This window comes from Saccopteryx leptura, chromosome 2, assembly GCF_036850995.1.
Source record: "Saccopteryx leptura isolate mSacLep1 chromosome 2, mSacLep1_pri_phased_curated, whole genome shotgun sequence".
NCBI classification, from domain to species: Eukaryota; Metazoa; Chordata; class Mammalia; order Chiroptera; family Emballonuridae; genus Saccopteryx; species Saccopteryx leptura.
Genome location: NC_089504.1, coordinates 336,806,311 through 336,826,069, shown reverse-complemented (window position 1 = coordinate 336,826,069; position 19,759 = coordinate 336,806,311). Strand labels below are relative to the sequence as shown.

The following is a 19,759-nucleotide window of genomic DNA, read 5'->3' as shown; positions in this document are numbered from 1 at the left end:
ACTCACAGCTCCCCCTTTCCCTCTGGAGTGTCCCTGTTGGGGCACAGCAGACCCCCACCTCCCTCTGGAACCCCTCCCCTTCACGCACCTGCCGGCCTGGCCCGTGTCCCACTGCCACACTGCTCATCTTCCTCTCACCTGCTGCGCCAACCGGGCACTCCGTGGTGGGGGTGCAGCAGGGCCGGCGGCTCTGACCCCCCTGCTCACTGAGCTCCGGCCTCTGCCCCGCCTTGCTGGTGCAGGGAGGGACCTTCCCACTTGCCAGTGCCCCAGAAGCCAGGCGTCACCCGAGGGTTCGTGTTGCTCTTTGGCTGCTGCTAAACCCTCCACCCATGCTACCCTCACCCCAATCTTTTTTGTTTGTTTGTTTTAAAGTATCCCATTTTTGACTTGAGTTTTACTGTGGAGTCTAGTGAACAAGAGCGGGTTTTCCCCCCACAATCATCAAACATCCTGGGTGTAGAGAACCCACTGTAGAAGCCCACCCAGCTCCTCTCTTCATTTTGGGTAGCATGTATTGGGGGAAGCATGTAGCCCCCAGACTGGTGTGTGTGTGTCTGTCCAATGCTGGAATTGTCGGTCATTTTCAGATAGCAGCCAGGAGCAGCACTATTGGAAATGTGTGTAGATGACGCAGAGAAAGGTGACAGATGTGGGCCTGCCTCGCAGCTGCTTCCTCTGTGTCCCCCTTCTGCTCATCGTGTGCTGGGAGTCAGAGGGGGTGAAGACATGTCAGCACGGCGGGAGGTTGGGGGGGAAGGAGCGATGAGCCCCAAGGCCACCAGGAGATGGAGCCCAACGTAGGTGATGTGTGTGTTGAGTGGCTGGATGACCCACTAGCCAGGGGTCGCCAAATTGTGGCCCCTGGGCCAAATCCAGACCACCACTGGTTTTTTTTTGTACAGCTTTGTGAACTGAGAACAGTTTTCACATTTTCAACTTGTAAGGAACAAAAGAGAAGATTTTCATGACATGTGAAAATCAAGTGAAATTTAAGTTTCAGCATTGTCAGTACTAGAAGTTTTACTGGAACCCAGCTGCGCCCAGTCTGTTGATACACTGTCTGTGGCTGTTTGGGTGCTCTGCCGGCAGATTGTGACAGAGACCCCATGGCCTGCAAAGCTGAAAACACTCTCTGGCCTGTAAAGAGAAACAATTCCTGCTAATTCCTACACTAGATACCTCAGGAATTATAGGAGAAAGAATGGGGCCCAGGAGGCAGCCACAACAAGACCGCCTGGGGTGATGGAGCTGGCTGTGGGGATAGCAGGTGCTGTCAGGACCGGAGAGCTGATCTCAGGCAGAGGCAGAAGGCGCCCATCTCCGCCAGGGGGCAGGAGGGAAACTGCGGGGGCACCAGCAGGCCTGCCCAGGGGGTTGAGAAAGAATGCAGAGGAGACCCCCTGAGAGGCTTGCAGCTGCTTTTAACCCCACAGCTGGAGCTCACCCCAGCTGTGTGGGGTAGGGCAGGATATGAAAAGGAGAGCCAGATGTCACCTGTGATGCCAGGTGGGCTCTGCCCTGGGAAAATGACCTCATTTTATAGAGCAAAGAAGTGGGCATCCATTTGGGCAGGGACAGATAGGACTTGATAGAGATGGCCATACCTCAGCCTCACCATTTGGGCTGTGTGGCCTTAAGTGAGTTACCTGCCCTCTCTGAGCTTTATCACCATTCTCAGGATCTTATATGCATCTAGCAGAGTACCTGGCACCCAGGAAATACACAATAGATGCTTGTCAATCACCTCTTAGGCCCCTCCTCATCTCCTCCCTTTAACCTGCATCCCTCAACCTCCACACCCCATCTCACCACTGCACCGTCTTCCTGAGGCTCTCAAGCCCAGACATACCAATACATAAGCCAGACAGCCACTCCCAGAAGATCCCAGCTAGGCTCCTGACTCTGTGAGCGCCTACCCTGCTTTGCAGGAGGGAGGGAGGCACTGGTGTACAAGAGGGGAAGTCTCCTGGGATGTCTGTGTGCTTGGGCTGGGCTTGGGTTGAGTTGAGGGGGTGTGAGCCTCCTTAGAGGACTAGCAGGAAGTCAAGCCCCAGAGCACAGCCTGCCCCAGTCAGACCCACCCTCTGAACTGGGTTAATTGGCCAGACTTAAGACCCAGCAGCCTACCTGGCCTTGTGGTGGGCACCCCCAAAAATTCTGATTTGATTGGTTTGAGGTGGGGCACAGGCAGCAGGATTTTTTTAAAGCCCTTCATGTAATTCCAGGTGCCACCAGAGTGGAGAGCCACAGATCTGATCTAGCCAGACCCACTCGTTTTATAGATGATGAAATCAAAGCCCAGAGAGGAGCAGGGACTGGCCCAGAGTCAAGGAGGTTCCAAGGACCAAATCGACCCTTCCTTCACTGTGCTGGCCGTGTGGGAGCTGTGGAGAGGAGGCCTCCCGGAAGCGGAAGTGGCTGGTTTTTCCCAGGAAGGTCTTTCCCTCGTTTCCCGGGGCTGGGGTTATAAAGAGGTGGGGTGCAGACCCATTTACCAGCAAAGCCAGTGTCCCCAGGCTGCCTGCTGATCTCCATAGAGAAGCCCAGGAGGCCGCCTGACCTAGGCCCTCAGCACCTCAGCCTCTGCTGTGCTTCCCAGAACAGCCAACCATTATCCAAGTCCCACCCCTCCCTCTCCTTCAGCCCCAGGAGTGGGGAGCAGGAAGGGTAGACCATCTTGCTAACTGTAGGCACATAGACTCCCAGCCTGGGCTGCCATAGAAAGCTCCCTGCTTTTCTCTCTTTTTTTTTTTTTTTAAATTTTTTTATTTATTCACTTTAGAGAGGAGAGACAGAGAGAGAGATGGGGGGAGGGCAGTGGGAGCAGTAAGCATCAACTCTCATATGTGCCTTGACCAGCCAAGCCCAGGGTTTCAAACTGGCAACCTCAGCATTCCAGGTCGATGCTTTATCCACTGCACCACCACAGGTCAGGCCTCCCTGCTTTTCTCTTTGTCCTTTCCCAACCCCCTTGGGCTCTGGCCTCAGAGGGATGTGCGGGGTTTTACATAAAAACATCCACAGGGTTCTGGGAGTCTACTCCTGGCCTCTGATGTGACCGGTTCCCAGAGAAGCATCTGTGGTGAAGGATCCTGGCCCTTTAATTAACCCCCAGCCAGAGAAGCTGGAGGAGGCCTTTGCCCACACAGTGCAGAAATCCCTTCTGCTGATGGACCTTGAATGCTGGCAGCACTGGTTGGGACGGTTACTGCCTTTACTGATCCAGCCTAGAACGTTAAACATACACGAAGTTCGGGTTTGCTTCTTGGTCTTTCTTCGACCCGGCATTCACCTGAATGCCGGCTTAAGCTGTCACGTGGCTCATACACAGGCTTTGAAGTACCTCTGGCACCTCCACTGTCCCCCTGACTGACCACAGCGAGTGCAGAGGGCTCTCGCTGCAATCCGGCACAGGTTTCTAAGTATAGACCCCAGGCAGCCCCGTGGCTGCCGGTAAGTCCCAGGATACCATTTGATACCCCGCCTGGCCTGTGACACCAGCCATCGCCAGCTATGGAGGGGAGGGGACAGCCTACCCCACATTCTTCTGTGGAGAACAGAACCAGCAATTTAATTGTCACAGGCTGGGGGTGACTTCAGTGCTCAACTGACCCTGCTATCTAATTTTTATCAGAAAAAAGGACTTGTCACTCATGGGAGAATAGACAGTCTTGAGAGGACGGCAGAGGCCAGAGCCAGTGTCCCCTGGAGCTCTTGTTCTGTCCCGCGTGCTCACCCGAGGCCCCCAGGAGCTAGGGTAGCTCCCCAAATGGGCTGGGCAGCTGGGCCCTCCTTCTTGGTTTCTAGTTCATAATTTCTTCTTGACACGGAACTGGGAGTGGGGTGGGCAGTGATTCTCCTCGAAGTATGCAGACTCTTTGCCTTCACCCCTTCCTGGAACTCCAGGGTATGGGCCCTCGCTTTGAGACCAGTTGGCATGTCCCGTGTGCCTGCAGGAGGTGGAGGCTCTCTTGAGGCCTGCAGACCTGAGAGGGTTTCAGAGCTACCTGTGAGTTCACCTTTAGCAGGTGGTTATACTGATTGCCTGACTTGCTTTAGGTAGAGAGATTATCCAGAGAATTTGTATGTGAATTACTCGGGTTTGAAATAACTTTCTAACTCAGACTTGGCTTTGCCTAACACCGTGGGTGGGCAAGTCTCATCCATGTGTGAGGTTTGGGGGTGCCAAGTTGCTGAGGGGCATTGCTTGAGTCGTGGTAGGAAGGAGAGCGGGGCTGCTCCGGAGGCCTGCACAGCCACGAGCCCAGCCTAACTGTTGTCTAGCTGGAGGCCCAGGCAAAAGCAGGGGCTGCTGGTTCCAGCATGCCTGCCTCATGCTCTCTGCCCTCTTGATTGAAATAACTTCGGGTCCAAAGCCACTCATAGGATTTGGAAGGCTGGGCCCTTTGTTTCTATGTCTGGGTCCTCAAGCCAGGGTGGGGACCTTACTGAGAAGGCCTGGCCACCCTGTGGTATGTTGCCAAGGGCACTTGCTGCTGGGCCACCATCCTTCCCCACTGGCCTACAGAAAGACGGCTTTGGAAGTCAGATTCTTCATATAGGGTCTGTATTCGGGGCTCTGGGGGCACCATGTAACCAATAATACAATTGTTTGGTCTGCGTGGATTTGCTACCATGTAGCATTTTTATTTTAAAATAAAAATTCAGATTTCTTTAAAACCAGGAAAACTGGCACCCCTCCCATAGTCACCCCTCTTACCCCAACTCTGAAGGCAGAGGGTGAGTTTCTGCTTAGCGTCGCCCTCGCTGCTCCTGGATTTGTTGTCCAGTCGAGGCAAGAGAAGTGTTTCTAATACATGTTTCCATTAAAGATAGATCCAGGGGGCCTCATCCCCTCGGATCTCATGTCTTCCAAGGGTCTGGCCCCGAGGCTGTGTTTGAGACCCTCACTGCTGAGTGGCCTAATAGCTTCACTGACTACTGCTTTTAGGTAGAAAGTAGTGGGCCCTCTCCCCAGCTCAGTGGTCCAACCCTGCAGTGAGGAGAGATAAGAGAGTGGAAGGGACAGTCAGAAATCAGGGTGACAGCGGTGTGCTGAGCACTCTGCTTTCGCTGGTGGACTTATAGACTTCACACTCCAGGGCGATGCTTCCCCTGGGAGAGGCCAGGGCAGCTCTAGTTTAAGTGGATCCCTGGATTGGAGTAATTGCAGGAGTTTGGAAATGGCATACTTGGGTTTTAGCTCTGGCCCTGCCATTTATTGAGTAGCCTTGTGTGAGGTCTCTGAGCCTCAATAAAATGGGCTTAACAGCCTCTTGTGCTGAATTCTTTTGAATGCAGATAGTATATGGAGTACTGGGCATACTGTACTGGTAAATAGTCTGTAATCATAAATGTAGTTATTATGTTTGAAAAACAGAAACTTGGTGTGCGCGGGGAAGAGAGGAACAGTCCCTATTGCGTTTTAGTTAGATTGGGTTTCTAGGCTTGTTGGTTTCCATGTCATTGCCTCCTCCCCACCCCCACCCCCCCGTAAAAAATCAGGCAGATACAGGATTCTTCTCTTGGGAACCTGCTGAGTCATCACAACCTCAGGGAAAGGCAGGAGAACTGAATGTCGGGGAGAGGTGGAGGGTTGTTTCTGCACTTGTGTAAAGGTCAGCATCACTGTCACTTGTTTGTCTCCTGACAATATTGCCAACTTGCTTTTCATAGTAAAATGAGGGGAAAAGATATCACAATAAAGGAAAATAAATACGCTGATGAACAAAAGTTTCTGCCCCGGGACCATTATCTAATTGGCCCCTTTTCTGTGCTGTTCTTACCATTGTCCTGTGACGCTCTGTCTAGTTTTATCTTCTGGAAGGATTTCTGACAACCATGGGTTTGTCCAAAGAGTGAAGAGCTTCTTGGTACTTTTACTTGTGTGCTTGTTTCTAATTATTGGTGTGAATCATTCTAAACAGCTACAAGATTATTGTCCTTGACTAGAGAATGGACAGGCAAGACACAAAGGTGGGGACGTCAGGACATGGCCACACCCCAGAGGCCACACACCAGGCCTCAGCTGGGGCCCCCACCCCCAGGCAGCACAGAGAGCCCCCACACTCTTCTCGCCCCAATAACTTATAGCCAGTATTTCCATCAGGTTCGGTTTTGACACTTAAGCCTAAGATTTACAACAGATTGGATAGACTGACAATAACATGACTCTTTTAAAATAAAATTAGACACAGCTTGCTAAAATCAATGAAACTCGGATTCTCAGGAACGGTGAGCTCTATATGAATCGTTTAATGGGAGTGTCTGCCTTCTCTGTTATAGGAAATCTGGAAAATCTAGAAAAGGACCAAAGCAGCAAAACGACAGATCTTACCACTGATCCTGTGACCCTTGAGCTTTCTCTGTGCTCGGCCGTATCTCACTGCACTGCAGCGACTGTTTTCATGGCAGTCACCCTGCAGGCCACTTGAGGCCGGGGACACGTCCCACGGTTCTGTGCGTCTGCTCCAAGCTGGGTGTCGCATGTGGCTCAAAGTAATTAGAACCAGAGGGGTTTCTTCCCTCCGTGATGAGGGCAAAGAGCACAAGCTTCGAAGTGCTAACCCTAACCCTAACCCTAACCTTGGTTAGGCCTTGGTTCAAATACTCTTTGTATTAGTTTTCTGCTGCTGCGTAACCAGTCACCGCAAACTCAGCGGCTTTGAACACCCCCACTTGTTAGCTCCCGGTGCTGAAGGAAGAGGACCAGATGGAGGGGTCCAGGCGGGCTCAGCCGGTGCCTGCCTAGGGTCTCACCAAGCAGAAGCTGAGGTGACAGCCAGCCTTGCCTCTTACCTGGAAGCTTTGGGGAAGAGGCACGCCCAGGGGCATCCAGGTGGTTGGCAGAGTCCTGCTCCGGGTGCCACAGGTCTGAGGTGCCCTCTCCTTGCTGGTCTCTGAGGTGAGGAGGGTCTCTTCCCTAGAGGCCGCCCACGTTCCTTCTCCTGTGTCCCTCCAGCACCCAAGTCTGCACCGTGTCCTGGTCACACTTCAGATCTCTCACTTCCTCCCTGCTGCCTCGAACCCTGGAAAGGCCTTGACAGAGAATGAAACAAAGCAGGGTGGTGAGTGCCCACACGGCGCCTGCTGAGCCTCCACTCGCTGGGGCAGTGTACTCTGAAGCCTTGTCTGGTTCGGATCCAGGGCAGCAGATCTGTAAAGGGCTATCTTTATCCCAGGTGCCTGTCTTTCTAGACAGTCGTGATTCATCATTTTTCTGGCCACAGGAATAAAAAGAAACAAGAGGGGTGACAGGTCCTGATGAAACTTTTCAGGTTTCGCCCCCGCCCCCCAAGCCTAGGCCTCTGGACTTCAGCTGCCGTCTCCCTGAGCGCGGGGCGTTGTGGCGAGAGCCGGCTGCCTGCGTCCTCAGACAAGTGGCGGCCTCGGGTCCGGTGGGAGGCCGGCCCACCAGCTGGCCCCTGCCACTCAGCAGCGGCCGGCCGAGGGGAGCGGGGAGAACGAGGAGGGCCTCGGGGCCGCGCGGGTGCTCACGGGCCCTCTGCCTGTCCCTCTTGCTTCCTCAGGAGATCCTCCGCGAGCTCACGCTGGATGCCCTGCTGGACATGAACGAGGCCAAGGCGAAGGAGAGGCTGCGGCGCTGCGGGGCCAGCGCGGAGGAGTGCGGCCACCTGCAGTACGCCCTCACCTGCCTGCGGAAGGTGACAGGCCTGGGTAGGTAGGGCCTGCCTCCCCGGCCCCGTCGGCTCCCTGTCCCTCCACCTTGGTCTGGACGCCCGCCTGCTCTCCCCAGGCCCAGCCTGGGTCCCTGGGCCGCGGCCTCTGCTGAGGCAGATGACGGGGCGGGTGTGGCCCAGGGTTTCTGGGCTGCTTGGAAAGGCTAGTGTAGACATCCAGAAAGTGTGTGATGGACGTGATCTGAGACAGGCTCTCCCGAGGCGGAGGGCTCCGACCTAGGCTGGTGTGGCCAGTACGACCCAACCGGGGAGAGCTTTAGCTGTAGTCAGAAACCCCGGGCAGGTCTGCTGGGCGGGCCCAGTATGACATCCCCTCTTTGGAGAAACCCCGGGCAGGTCTGCTGGGCGGGCCCAGTATGACACCCCCTCTTTGGAGAGACCCCGGGCAGGTCTGCTGGGCGGGCCCAGTATGACATCCCCTCTTTGGAGAGACCCCGGGCAGGTCTGCTGGGCGGGCCCAGTATGACACCCCCTCTTTGGAGAGACCCCGGGCAGGTCTGCTGGGCGGGCCCAGTATGACATCCCCTCTGTGGAGAAACCCCGGGCAGGTCTGCTGGGCGGGCCCAGTATGACACCCCCTCTTTGGAGAAACCCCGGGCAGGTCTGCTGGGCGGGCCCAGTATGACACCCCCTCTTTGGAGAAACCCCGGGCAGGTCTGCTGGGTGGGCCCAGTATGACACCCCCTCTTTGGAGAAACCCCGGCAGGTCTGCTAGGCGGGCCCAGTATGACATCCCCTTTGTGGAGAAACCCCGGCAGGTCTGCTGGGCGGGCCCAGTATGACATCCCCTCTTTGGAGAGCATTTGTTAGGCTCTGGGAGTCCTCCAGCAGCTCTCCCCACCCACCCCAGCTCATCCCCACTCCCCCCTTCTCCTGCCCTCATCTGCTGGCGGGCTGTGTGCTCGCTCAGAGGCACACACCGATGTAGGCTCAGCCGGAGCCAAGCAGGATTTGAGAGCTTGTGTGGGGTTTCAGCCCTGAGTATGTTCATGGCTGCCCCGGGCAAAGGCTATAATCCTGGCATTTGAAGAGTTCCTGGGGAATTATTTGCTGGCTTTCTAAATCTTGCCTTGGAAACAGCTTCATATACCCTGACTTAATGCTCCCACTACCAACCACACAGATAAGGCTTTGAAATGAGCCTAATGAGCGGAATTAGCCCTGTTTTTTAATTGTCTGAGCCACTTGTCTTATCTCTGGCTGCCTGAGGCTTAAGGAAGGCTCTGAGGTTTGTATTCTGCTTAATTTTTTTCTCAGGGAAGGTTGAACTTAATTTCTTCCCCAGCCCCATCGTACCAAGTCCTCCTCTGAACATGGGGCGCTGTGGAGAGCTTCACTCAGTTCAGAAAACCTCGGCATGCCAGGCCTCCTGGCAGGTGCCAAAAAACAAACCTGACAGAGATGTGGTCAGTTTTCTGGTCCCTGTACTTTACAGAGGAGGAGATTGAGCCCGAAGAGGGGAGGCCAAGGACACCTAGCAATTGGTAGCAGAGAGGGGATTTAAGCCTCGGTCTTTGATGATGGTGGGTTTGTTCCCATGTTGTAGAAATTGGAAGGCACTTGCCACCCAAGCTGGAATCTGGGGTAACTTGTCAGCCCTCCCTCTGTATGCCTGAATCGTAAAGAACTGTGGAGGAGCCAGCTGTCAAGTGAGTGTGGCCCATTTCTGTTAGGAAGGCTGCTCTCTGCCCGTCCTTGATGCCAAGATAGGAACTCACTAACTTATTCAGCACTAATTTATTAAGCCAGGCACTTGACACACATGTGGCAACACCCTTTTAGGAAGTGGCAGTGTAAAGCCAGTAGTCTGGGCCAGCACCACTATCACAGCAGCCCAGCCCTTGCAGGTTCGCATTGGATTCGGACAGTCGGTAAAGAAACAACGGAGCCAAGAACTGATGGGCTGTCATCTTTAATTCTAGCTTGTACCTGGCGGGCAAGTAAAAACACACACTGGGCTCCAAAACCCACTCACATTCAGTGCTCACAAAGCTACTGACTTATCCAAGTTTCCTAGAATCAAAGGTTTCTAGCTTACCAGACTTATTCACCACTGTTCCCCATCTCCTTCCTTCTCCAGCGTCAAACTGCACAAACTGGCCTCTCACTCAATACTCCGCCATCTTGGCTGCTTCTCCTGGCCACATGGCCTCTTTCTGCTCTCTGCTCTGCTCCCTCTGCTCTCTCATGCTAATCATCCCAGGAACCAAGAGAGCAAGCTACCTACCGTTCTGCCCCCATTTTATAGTGTAGAAATCCAAACCTTTAATCCGATATACAAAACAGGGAAGTCTCTAATACAGACACTTCTCTGAGGCATGATTGGATTGTACCACCCCACATCAAAACGGGTGGGAAAGGCCTAATCCCAAAACCAAGCCCCAGGCTACAAGGATTCTACCTGCCCCCAGAGACACACATTAATATCACCTGGGCGATGGCCTCCTCGTGGGCAGCGCTGTCTTTAACAAGGTGAGCATAATATATTTTATCTGCCCAACAGGCAGTAAGCGTCTTGAGTAGCTAGAGCATCAGACACGTTGGGCAAGTCGTCTGGGTTCCCACACCTGCACGGAGCAGAGCTGAGCTTGGAACTCAGGGTTCTTCCCCAGAGGGTGCTTTTTTCTTTATTCCCTGGAGGAGGTCTTGTCCAGGTCCTTCTTAACATTCAGTCTCAGCCTAGGGTGTCCCAGCGTCCCCAAAGGGTCCTGGGTACACCCCCCCCAACAGGTCTGCCCACTGGTGGCCACACTTCAAGGGCACCTGCTGGACTGGGCGGTACCAGTGATGGCCCTGTCTCTTGGATCCTGCAGGCAGAGTCTTGCACCCAGCCGGGCTTGGGGAGAGCAGCCTAGCTGCAGCGAGCTCAGCCATTTACAACCTGCAGGAGCTGGGTCGGTTATTTCACCCTACTGTGCCTCAGTTTCCTCACCTGTAAAATGGAAGTAGTAACCACCTCTTTCATAAGGTCGTGAGGATGAAATGAGTTATGGTTGAGTGCTTAGAACAGAGCCTGTGACCTATTAGGTACTCTTTTCAGTGTTAGGCTGTTGTATGATGGAAAATGTTGAAGTCCTTTCTCAGTGGTCTCTGATATTAAGGTGAGTGAAGGATGGTTCTCTCTGCCAGTGCCGGGTAAACAGGAATATCATGCCTGCTGATACTCCCTCTTCATTATCCGTATCACACATTACTAGTCATTCCCAAGCTCTTCTTACTGAGTGACTCCAGGGTCATTCTCAAGAGCCACTGCCAACTGACTGGTGTTGGCGTGCACAGGGAGACCCACCTGTCCTCCCTGAGCTGGCTCAAAACAGAGGCCGTAGCCAGTAGGCAATCTGGAGAATTGGGGGCTTGTTTCCTTTGGTGGTAGAATTACCCATGGATTCCTGGAACTCACTCTTTTATCCCCTGAGCAAGAAACATGTCAGTGCCACCTGCAGGTTAGTATATAAGCGGAGGTGTAAGTCTCGGCTGCAGTTCCAAAGGAGCAAGCACGAGGAACACTCAGACTGCATAACTTGGGGGTCCCCACACTTTTTACACAAGGGGCCAGTTCACTGTCCCTCAGACCGTTGGAGAGCTGGACTATAAAAAAACTATGAACAAATCCCTATACATACTGCACATATCTTATTTTAAAATAAAAAAACAAAACGGGAACAAATACAATATTTAAAATAAAGAACAAGTAAATTTAAATCAACAAACTGACCAGTATTTCAATGGGAACTATGGGCCTGCTTTTGGCTAATGAGATGGTCAATGTCCAGTTCCATATTTGTCACTGCTAGCCATAACAAGTGATATGACGTGCTTCCAGAGCCGTGACGCATGCATCCCGTGTCACCAGAAGTAGCACTGTACGTGAGCGATGCCGCACTTCACTGACCACCAATGAAAGAGGTGCCCCTTCCGGAAGTGCGGTGGGGGCCAGATAAACGGCCTCAGGGGGCCACATGCGGGCCATAGTTTGGGGACCCCTGGCATAACTCATTCTGCCAAGTGGATTCATGAGTAGAGAGTCAGCCTGCAAGGAAGTAGGAGGAAGGGCGTTTGAGGAGGGGATGGAATGCACAAAGAAACCTAAGAATTGTAAAGGCTAATCTCTCCACCGTACCTGACAAATGCTTTGTGGGCTAGGCTTGACTACCTCTGATGACGGAGAGCTCATTGCCTCCCAAGGCTGTGCCATGGTAGGTTATTCGGAACTGATACCCTTGTGGGAGGAGGCCAGTGCTGTGGTCGGGACAGCAGGCTCAGTTCCCATCCCACCTCTTGCTTAGCTGTCTGACCTCAGCAGTGTACGTGGCCTCCCTGAATCACAGCAACCTCACATGCTGAGAGACAGGGTACAGAGCACAGAGTGGAAGGAGTCCAGGTTAGATGTTCCTTTTGTCTTGAGTCACTTTCCTGTACTTTCTCATTGATAATATGAGGAGGGAGGTATCTTCCTCTTCCCCATGACAGGGTCTGTAGATGGGTTCCTTGCTCCCTGCCCCCACCCCTTTCTATCTATCTTCCCATCTCCTCTGAGATCAAACCTAATGCCCTTAGCAAGGCATCCAAGATCCCTCCTGAGCTGGCCCCAGGTAGACTGACCCTCCAACTTCATCTCTTATGTCCCTGGCTTGTCCTGACCTCTCAAGGCGCATGGAAGGCTTAGTGGTTACCAGAAGGTGCCGTGTGCTCCCTACCTTTGCAGGTGCTGTTTCCTCTGCCTGGCACACGTGCCCCATCCACATCTTCCCTCGCTCATACCAGGTGCTATCTCCCCTGGGGAGCCCCTGATCCCCAAGCTATTTAGAGTCCTCGTCCTGGGCTCCCTCAGACCCCTCCATCTCTGGGTCAGCACACAGCTAGCTCACTGTGTCGAGTGTCTGTCACCCTGATTGGACTCTTCAGGCTCAGTAGATGTATCTTTTTATGCCTTAGTACCTGGTGTCTGGCATATGCTTGGATGGATGGCCAGACTGCGCCATTGAGTTGGAGCCCCCCAGAACCTCGAGGTCTCAGGGGCCTCAGGCAGAGAGAGAGAGAGAGAGAGAGAGAGAGTGTCACTGTGGGGCCAGCCGAAAGTCACCTGCGGGCTCCTCTCAGAAGTAGGTGGCTGTTGATTCCTTTCTGGCTGGATCTCTTTTCTAGCAAATTCCCCGGGCAATTTGCTGTTGGAAGGTTGGTGGAGCCCCTTCTCCTGACATTTGAATTTTTGCGAAGTGGAGTTATCCCTTTATACCCCCCGGCTTCTCTTTCCTGACTCTTAAAAGGTCAGACCACTTCCCTCTCTGAAGTTGCCCACTTTGGGCTGGCTTTGCTGGCTTGATCCCCACAGACCTGCCAGCATGAGCCCTGCACAAGCCAGTCCCTCTCTGGACCTCACTTTTCCCTCCGTACATGCTGGCCGTCTCACGGTCAGCGAGAAAAGGTGCGAGAAAATGCACGTGTGCCAGGCCTTTGTAAGCCAGGTAAGGGCTGGTGGATGAAGCCTTCCATTAAGGGATGACTGTGCAACCTTGGACAGGTGTTTCACCTTTCTGGGCCCTGGCCACCTCACCTGTAAATTCCTTTAGCCCCAGCCTTCTGTGACTCGACTTCTTGGCCCACAGGAGGGGAGTACAAAGTGGACTCGGGCTGGAGTTCATTGGATGCCCGGCGGGAAAGTGGCTCAGGGCCTTCCACAGACGTCCTCTTACCAGCCGGCCTGCCCTGGCCCCCGGGGAGCTCCCAGCTGGGCAGGATGGGCAGCAGTGCCCAGGGCCCGTGCTCTGTCTCCGTGTCAGCTCTGCCCACCTCGGACTTCCCAACCCCTGGCCCCAGCGAGGGCCTCACGGACACCTGTATCCCCCTGCATGCCAGTGGCCGGCTGACCCCCCGTGCCCTACATAGCTTCATCACCCCCCCAACCACGCCCCAGCTGCGACGACACACCAAACTGAAGCCACCGAGGACGCCACCCCCACCCAACCGCAAGGTCTTTCAGCTGCTACCCAGCTTCCCCACGCTCACCCGGAGCAAGTCCCACGAGTCTCAGCTGGGGAACCGCATTGACGAGGTCTCCCCACTGAGGTAAGTGCTCCTGTCAGACAGGCGGAGTTGGTCGTCCACTGAACGTTTTGACGACAGTTTTCTCATTGTAAAGGTAACACAGGCCCAGTTTTTAAAAGGATGGAGAGCCAATTAATATAGAGAATATGCACAGTAAAAATGGAAAGGCGCCCCTACCTCTCAGTCCGCTCCTCAGGCTCCCTTAACAGTTTGGGCTGGATCCTACTGGATTTTCTTTGCAAGAGTGCGCCCACACAGACACACGCACGCGCATCCACGCACACAAATGAAGCGATGCCGTGTGTCAGTCAGGATCAGACTGGCTGTGCTGCAGTGACAGATAACCCCCGGATCTCTGGGTCTTACACAAAGATGCATCTCTTGCTCATGCTCCCTGTCCCTCGTCGATCAGCCTCATTCCAGGTTCCAGGCTGATAGGACAGCCGCTGTCTGGGCCGTTCCCCTGTGGCAGAGGAAAAAAGATTTTCAGATGTGACATACTAGCAATCAAACACTCTTTCCTGAAAGTTCCACTCACCATGCATGATCCTGCCGAAACAAAGGGTACCCTGAAGAGAATGGAATATCTGGCTGAAACCTCTTAATGATGATCAAAAACCATGTACTTGGATCTATAACCTATTTTTTTCACCTTGCCTTGATATCGCTGAGAACTTCATGTTAGTACATCTTTTTTTTTTTAATTCTTTTTAGAGAGGGGGGTCGAGAGAGAGAGAGAGAAAGAGAGAGAGAGAGAGAGAAGGGGGAGGAGCAGGAAGCATCAACTCCCATATGTGCCTTGACCAGGCAAGCCAGGGTTTTGAACCGGCAACCTCAGTGTTTCCAGGTTGATGCTTTATCCACTGCGCCACCACAGGTCAGGCAGTATATCTTAAAATACATTATTTTTTTTTAATTTCTTATTATGTACTTTAAATAGGTGATAACAGTCACATAGTCCAAAATGCAAACACTTCGTAGCTCATGTAGTTCATCTTTGAAAGGATGCATAGTATAAAGTGACCCCCTCACCATTTTTCCTTAGTCACCCAGTTCCCCCTTCGAAAGCAACCAGGTTTTAGTTTTGTATTTGTTTATAATTATTAAAATACCTCATCTTTTTCACATTTTCATATTATTCTATTACATAGTTTAACTCCTCCCCTCTTGATGGACATTGAGTTCATTGTCGTTTCTGTTATTACAAAAATTGCCCATATTGATACATCCTTGTGGGCAGGGCAGAGAAGGAGAGAGCATTCTTTGGGTACCTGTTAACTTTTTTATACTTCTGAGAGTTGGCTTTTTTCCTGGCATGAGCACCCCTTTTCTGATCTTGGATGGACTTGTTCCCTTGTCCCAGTGCAGGCTGTCTATCTTTGGTTCCTTATGGCAGTGGTCCCCAACCCCTGGGCCGCAGACCAGTACCGGTCCGTGAGCCGTTTGGTACCGGTCCGCAGAGAAAGAATAAATAACTTACATTATTTCTGTTTTATTTATATTTAAGTCTGAATGATGTTTTATTTTTTAAAAATGACCAGATTCCCTCTGTTACATCCGTCTAAGACTCACTCTTGACACTTGTCTTGGTCACGTGATACATTTATCCATTCCACCCTAAAGGCCAGTCCATGAAAATATTTTCTGACATTAAACCAGTCTGTGGCCCAAAATGGGTTGGGGACCACTGGGTTATGGGATGGATCCTGGACATCACTGGTGGTTCTGCATGTGTCACCCAAGGAGAGAAACCCTGATCAGGCTGTCCTGCTGGGGCCTGGGCCCCTGCTCCTCTAAAAGGGACTGCAGCCTGCCTCTCCCTCTGGATCCTCTTGTCTCAGAGAGCACAGAGATAACTTCTGTGTGGACACGTGGGCGTGGGTGAATCAGAAGGCATCTCGGTGGCAAGACCCAGGGCATCTGCCTCATATTCTCCCGAAAAGAGCATTCAGAGGGCTCTGGTCTCATTCCGGCTTCAGGCAGAGAACAGAGCCCCGGACAGATGACATTGCCTCAGACCCCGCAGCTGGTGAGCGGGGCCTTGGACCCTAGGGTTCTGAGCTGCATCTCCACGGAGCTACCAGAACTAGCAGTGGCATGGATGCTTAGGCGACACAGCTGCCCTCAGCCCCGAGGGCAGTCCAAGTGGCCTAGGTTTCCCCAGCAGTCTTTGTCCCTGTGACAGCATCGCTCAGGGCATGTCCTCACCTGGCCCTGCGTGGAGGTCACCTTACTGCTCTCCCAGCTGTTCTCCCTGCCCTCCTGCCCCAGCGTTCCTCTCCAGCAGACTGGCCCCTTCTCCTGCCTGGACCCTGAGCACACTCCTTCTCCCTGGGCTCTGGGTGGGGCTCCCCCCACACACACACCTGGGCACGTGACCTCGGGAGACTGAGCCTCTGTTTCTTCAGCTGTGAAATGGAGGGTACTCTAGTGACCGCTGGGTGGCTGGCAAGGCTCAGACAAGCTGATGTATTAGAGGACACAGGTGCAGCTTCAGAGCCCACTTCAGGGAGGGTACTTCCAGCCCTTCCCATCGAGGAAACGTCCGCATTCACTCAGCCACACGAGTCCCACACCTTCCCAAGTCCTCGCACCTCGCCCACTTCCTCCCAAGGGATGGTGTTCTGGGGGAGCACGCCCAGCCAGCGTGGTGACCTGACCCTGCTTTCTCTCTCTCTTTTGTCTTTTCCAGATTTGGTAAGAGTGATTCATTTCTGTTCCCTCCGCCACCGGGAGCTGTGTTTGTGTCGCTGTCCCCATCGGGGGTGGATTTCTTTGACCCTCTCTAAGACTACTGGGCCCTTCCATAGTCCAGAAGCAGAGGTGCTGGGAGCTGCCTCAGGAAATAACTCTAGGACAGGTGGCCTTCACATGATGAGGTGGCCTCAGCCCAGCCAGCAGCTTTTCTTTGTGAAGCAGAGACCTTGAGATGCCACAGCGGGTGGGCAGTCCCCCATGGCAGGCTCTTTGCACCTTCCCTTCCCCAAGAGTGCGTCTGGCAGGGAGTGTTTACCTGCTGCGCTGCCATGGGAACCCGGCAGCCCTGAGAGGGAGGTACTACCTGTCTGGTGTAGGTGGGCTTAGCCATCCACAGACCCCAGCTGACTTCTCAGGACCTTTCCCTTCAGAAGAGGGATGTTGGAAGGAGGAGGATGGGCGTCTCTGAATAAGGCTGAGATCTGCCCCCTTGGACGGGGAGGAGGAAGCCCAGGAAGCCCTCCCCTCTGGTCCACACTTCCATCCCCAGGGTCAGGAGAGGTTCATGCACTGGCTATGTTGTGGGGCTTCTCTCTCCTGAGTCTAAGCAGAGGGAGACAGCATGCCTGGAGGCTGCTTTTAATTGTCCAGGTGGAGAGCAGAGATACCTGGTGTTTGCCTGAGCAAAGGAGCAGTTTGTTTTGTTCTGTCCTGAGCTGTCTAGCAGAGCGGTGGGAGGGGATATCAGGTGCTGTCTTAGCTGGTGAAGCCAGCTGCAGGACCACGGGGAGGCGTAGGGTGGGAAGGAGGGCTGCACTTCCCTCTCCCGGGGCATGGCGGTAGGCGGGGCTCGGGGGACAATTCCAGGGCCCTCACAGAGCCTCGGAGGAGAACCCAGCACCTGCATCCCTAGGACAGCCTTGGCCCTGTTATCCTCCTGGCCGCTGTAGTGATGCAGGGTCCACACCAGTGAGGCTGCCTCTTCAGCTTGCCAGGAAGGCAGGATGAGGCCCACAGGGCCAATATTGCGTCTAATGAGGGACAGTCAGTGCTGGCACATGTGCCCTCTCACCTCTCTTGTCCCATACCTGTGGCAGACAGTACAAGTTGGTTACAAGTTGCGCTCAGAGACAGCTGGCTGAAACCTCCCTTTCCTGTGGTCTGTTTCTCTGAGACTGCGGACTAACCCGTTTTAGATTTGTGTGCTTGGATGGCCGTGGCTGCTGAGTGGGGGGAGACCCCGACGGAGTTGGGAAGTCAGCCCTGTGGCAGACGTGCCGGAGAGCTGCAGGTGGTGCAGTGTGGGTTCCTGGTCACCCTCAGGGCAGCAGAGGGCCTTGGAGTCCTGGTCAAACTCCCCTTGGTGTGGAAGGAGTCAGTACCTCCACCACGCCCTTCTCCTTGTGGTTGGATATGGTACTCGACCTGAGGGAACCAGCACCCAGTGAGGACCAGCTGTGTGCCAGGCTAGCACTCGGGGACCTGGGAGGGTGCAGTGGCCTTCTAGGAGTGGTAGGAAAAGGGCTGCTGACTCAGAGGACACGAGATGGCCAAGATCCTTCCAGCACTGTGTTCCTGACCTTTCTGGGTCATAGGTCTCTGAAAATTGGGAGCAATCTAGATCGTCTTTCCAAGGAAAAGCCTACGACTTTCTGCTCACCAGTCCAGAGGGTTCCCAGACCCTCTGTTCAGTTGAGACCCCCTGTTCCAGGAGGAGATAGGCAGTGCTGAGTGTGGGGAGGAAGGGGTGTCAGAGGAGGGGAGGGAGGGGGAGTTGGATGTGCAGGCTGCCCGAGGGTGAGGGCTTGCTTTCGGCTGTTTCTCTACCACCCACCTGTGATGCTGTAAGCACTGGGGAAGCCAGGATTAGGAGGGGAGCTCAGGGTGCCCTCTAGGAAGGCGGGCAGAAGGGGCATCTTCAAGCCCGTGGACTGAGACCTCCTCAGAGACTCGCTCAGACTGAGTGCCAGGTGGGGCTGGGCCACACGGGAGCATGGTCAAGCTTCACGTGGTCCTCTTTCTGCCTGCCTAGGTCTGAGCGGTTGTTCTCGGCCACATTCTGAAAGCTAGGGAGCTACTGGAAGTGCCGCATGGCTGACCAGCTTCAAACCCTCTGCCAAGGGTCACACAGCTTCCACCCACTTAACAAGAAGTGACCAGAATTAAGCCCTCGCACACTGGTGACCTGTGGGTGCCTCCCTGAGAGAGCAGGAGGTGGAGGGTGTGTTAGGCCTCTGCCCTCACACACTTTGCCTTCTGCCTCAAGCTGGCCTTCCACCAAGGCCAGAAACCGCGTAAAGACAGTTTCCGAATGGTCTGCAGCGGCCAGGCAGTCATGTTCATTACAGAAGCAGGCCAGGTGTGAAGGTGACCAGGCTGCCCCTTTGGTCCAGCCTGTCCTGTCCCTGTTTTGATAGACATGGGTTCGGGGATGTTTCTCTGCTGTTTAGTAAGTTTTGGTGCCAGCTAGTCTGTGGTCTCTGACCTAGAAGGTCACAGGCACAAGCCGCCCCTGCAGGGCTTCCTCAGCCTGCCCAACCTGGCCCCTTTCCCTGCAGATCTCCCGCACGGGTCCCCACAGATGGTACGGAGGGACATCGGGCTCTCGGTGACCCACAGGTAAGCCCCGCTGGACGAGGACCCACACATGCCAAGGCTGTTGTTCGTCATAGTGGGGTCTGTCCTGATCCTTGTTTCCCAGGGCTCTTTGTCTCTGTTCTGTCTCCGTCACCCCTGTGGACACAGCCCCACTTCTCTGGATCCTCTGCCGGTCCTCCACTGCCCTGTGGACTTGTTGGGCCCTGCCCTGCACCTCCCTGAATCTCTTCCTCAGTGTGCTGAGGGACAGCACGGGTCCCAGAAGAAACAGGGTCACGGTCTTGGGGAGGAAGAGCTAAGAGCTTCTTCTGAGTCCAGCTTTATCTCATGTGGATCTTACAGTTGTCCACATATCAGTGCCACACCCTGGGCCCCGTCCCTGAGGTTCTAGGCCTGACATCTGGGTTTCCAACAACTTCCAGTGACTGGTGCCCATGTGTGTTGGGGAGGGCTGATGTGGGCCTGCCGACAGCAAAACAGCACCGTGGGTGCCTTGTTCCGGCTGCCCTGGTCAGGGCTGTCGTGGACACAGCGGCATGCTTGTCAAGAGCTTTGCAGCCTGCTTGGGCTTTCCATTTCTCCCTGGAGTATGAGCTGCTCTCCAGTGCGTGCAGGAGCTGGCCTGGAATTCTCACCCAGAGAGGGACCCCTGAGGGGTGGAGCAATATGCCTGAGGTCACACAGCCTGTAAGACAGTCCCTGAGGCCTGTGGCTGG

At 54.1% G+C, this 19,759-nt stretch overlaps 1 protein-coding gene across 4 annotated transcripts in view; it reads left to right on the top strand.

The window, feature by feature from the left end:
* KSR1 (kinase suppressor of ras 1) overlaps positions 1 to 19,759 on the top strand; it is a 164,191-nt gene that overhangs the window by 105,382 nt on the left and 39,050 nt on the right. For 2 of the 4 annotated variants that reach the window (XM_066363751.1, XM_066363752.1), the window contains exons 3-6: positions 7,533 to 7,680; positions 13,310 to 13,769; positions 16,441 to 16,445; positions 19,004 to 19,064. In XM_066363751.1, the coding sequence (XP_066219848.1) occupies positions 7,533 to 7,680; positions 13,310 to 13,769; positions 16,441 to 16,445; positions 19,004 to 19,064 (674 nt within the window). Of the gene's footprint in view, positions 1 to 7,532; positions 7,681 to 13,309; positions 13,770 to 16,440; positions 16,446 to 18,931; positions 19,065 to 19,759 lie in introns of those variants that run through there. The other 2 variants (XM_066363750.1, XM_066363749.1) reach the window with 1 other exon arrangement.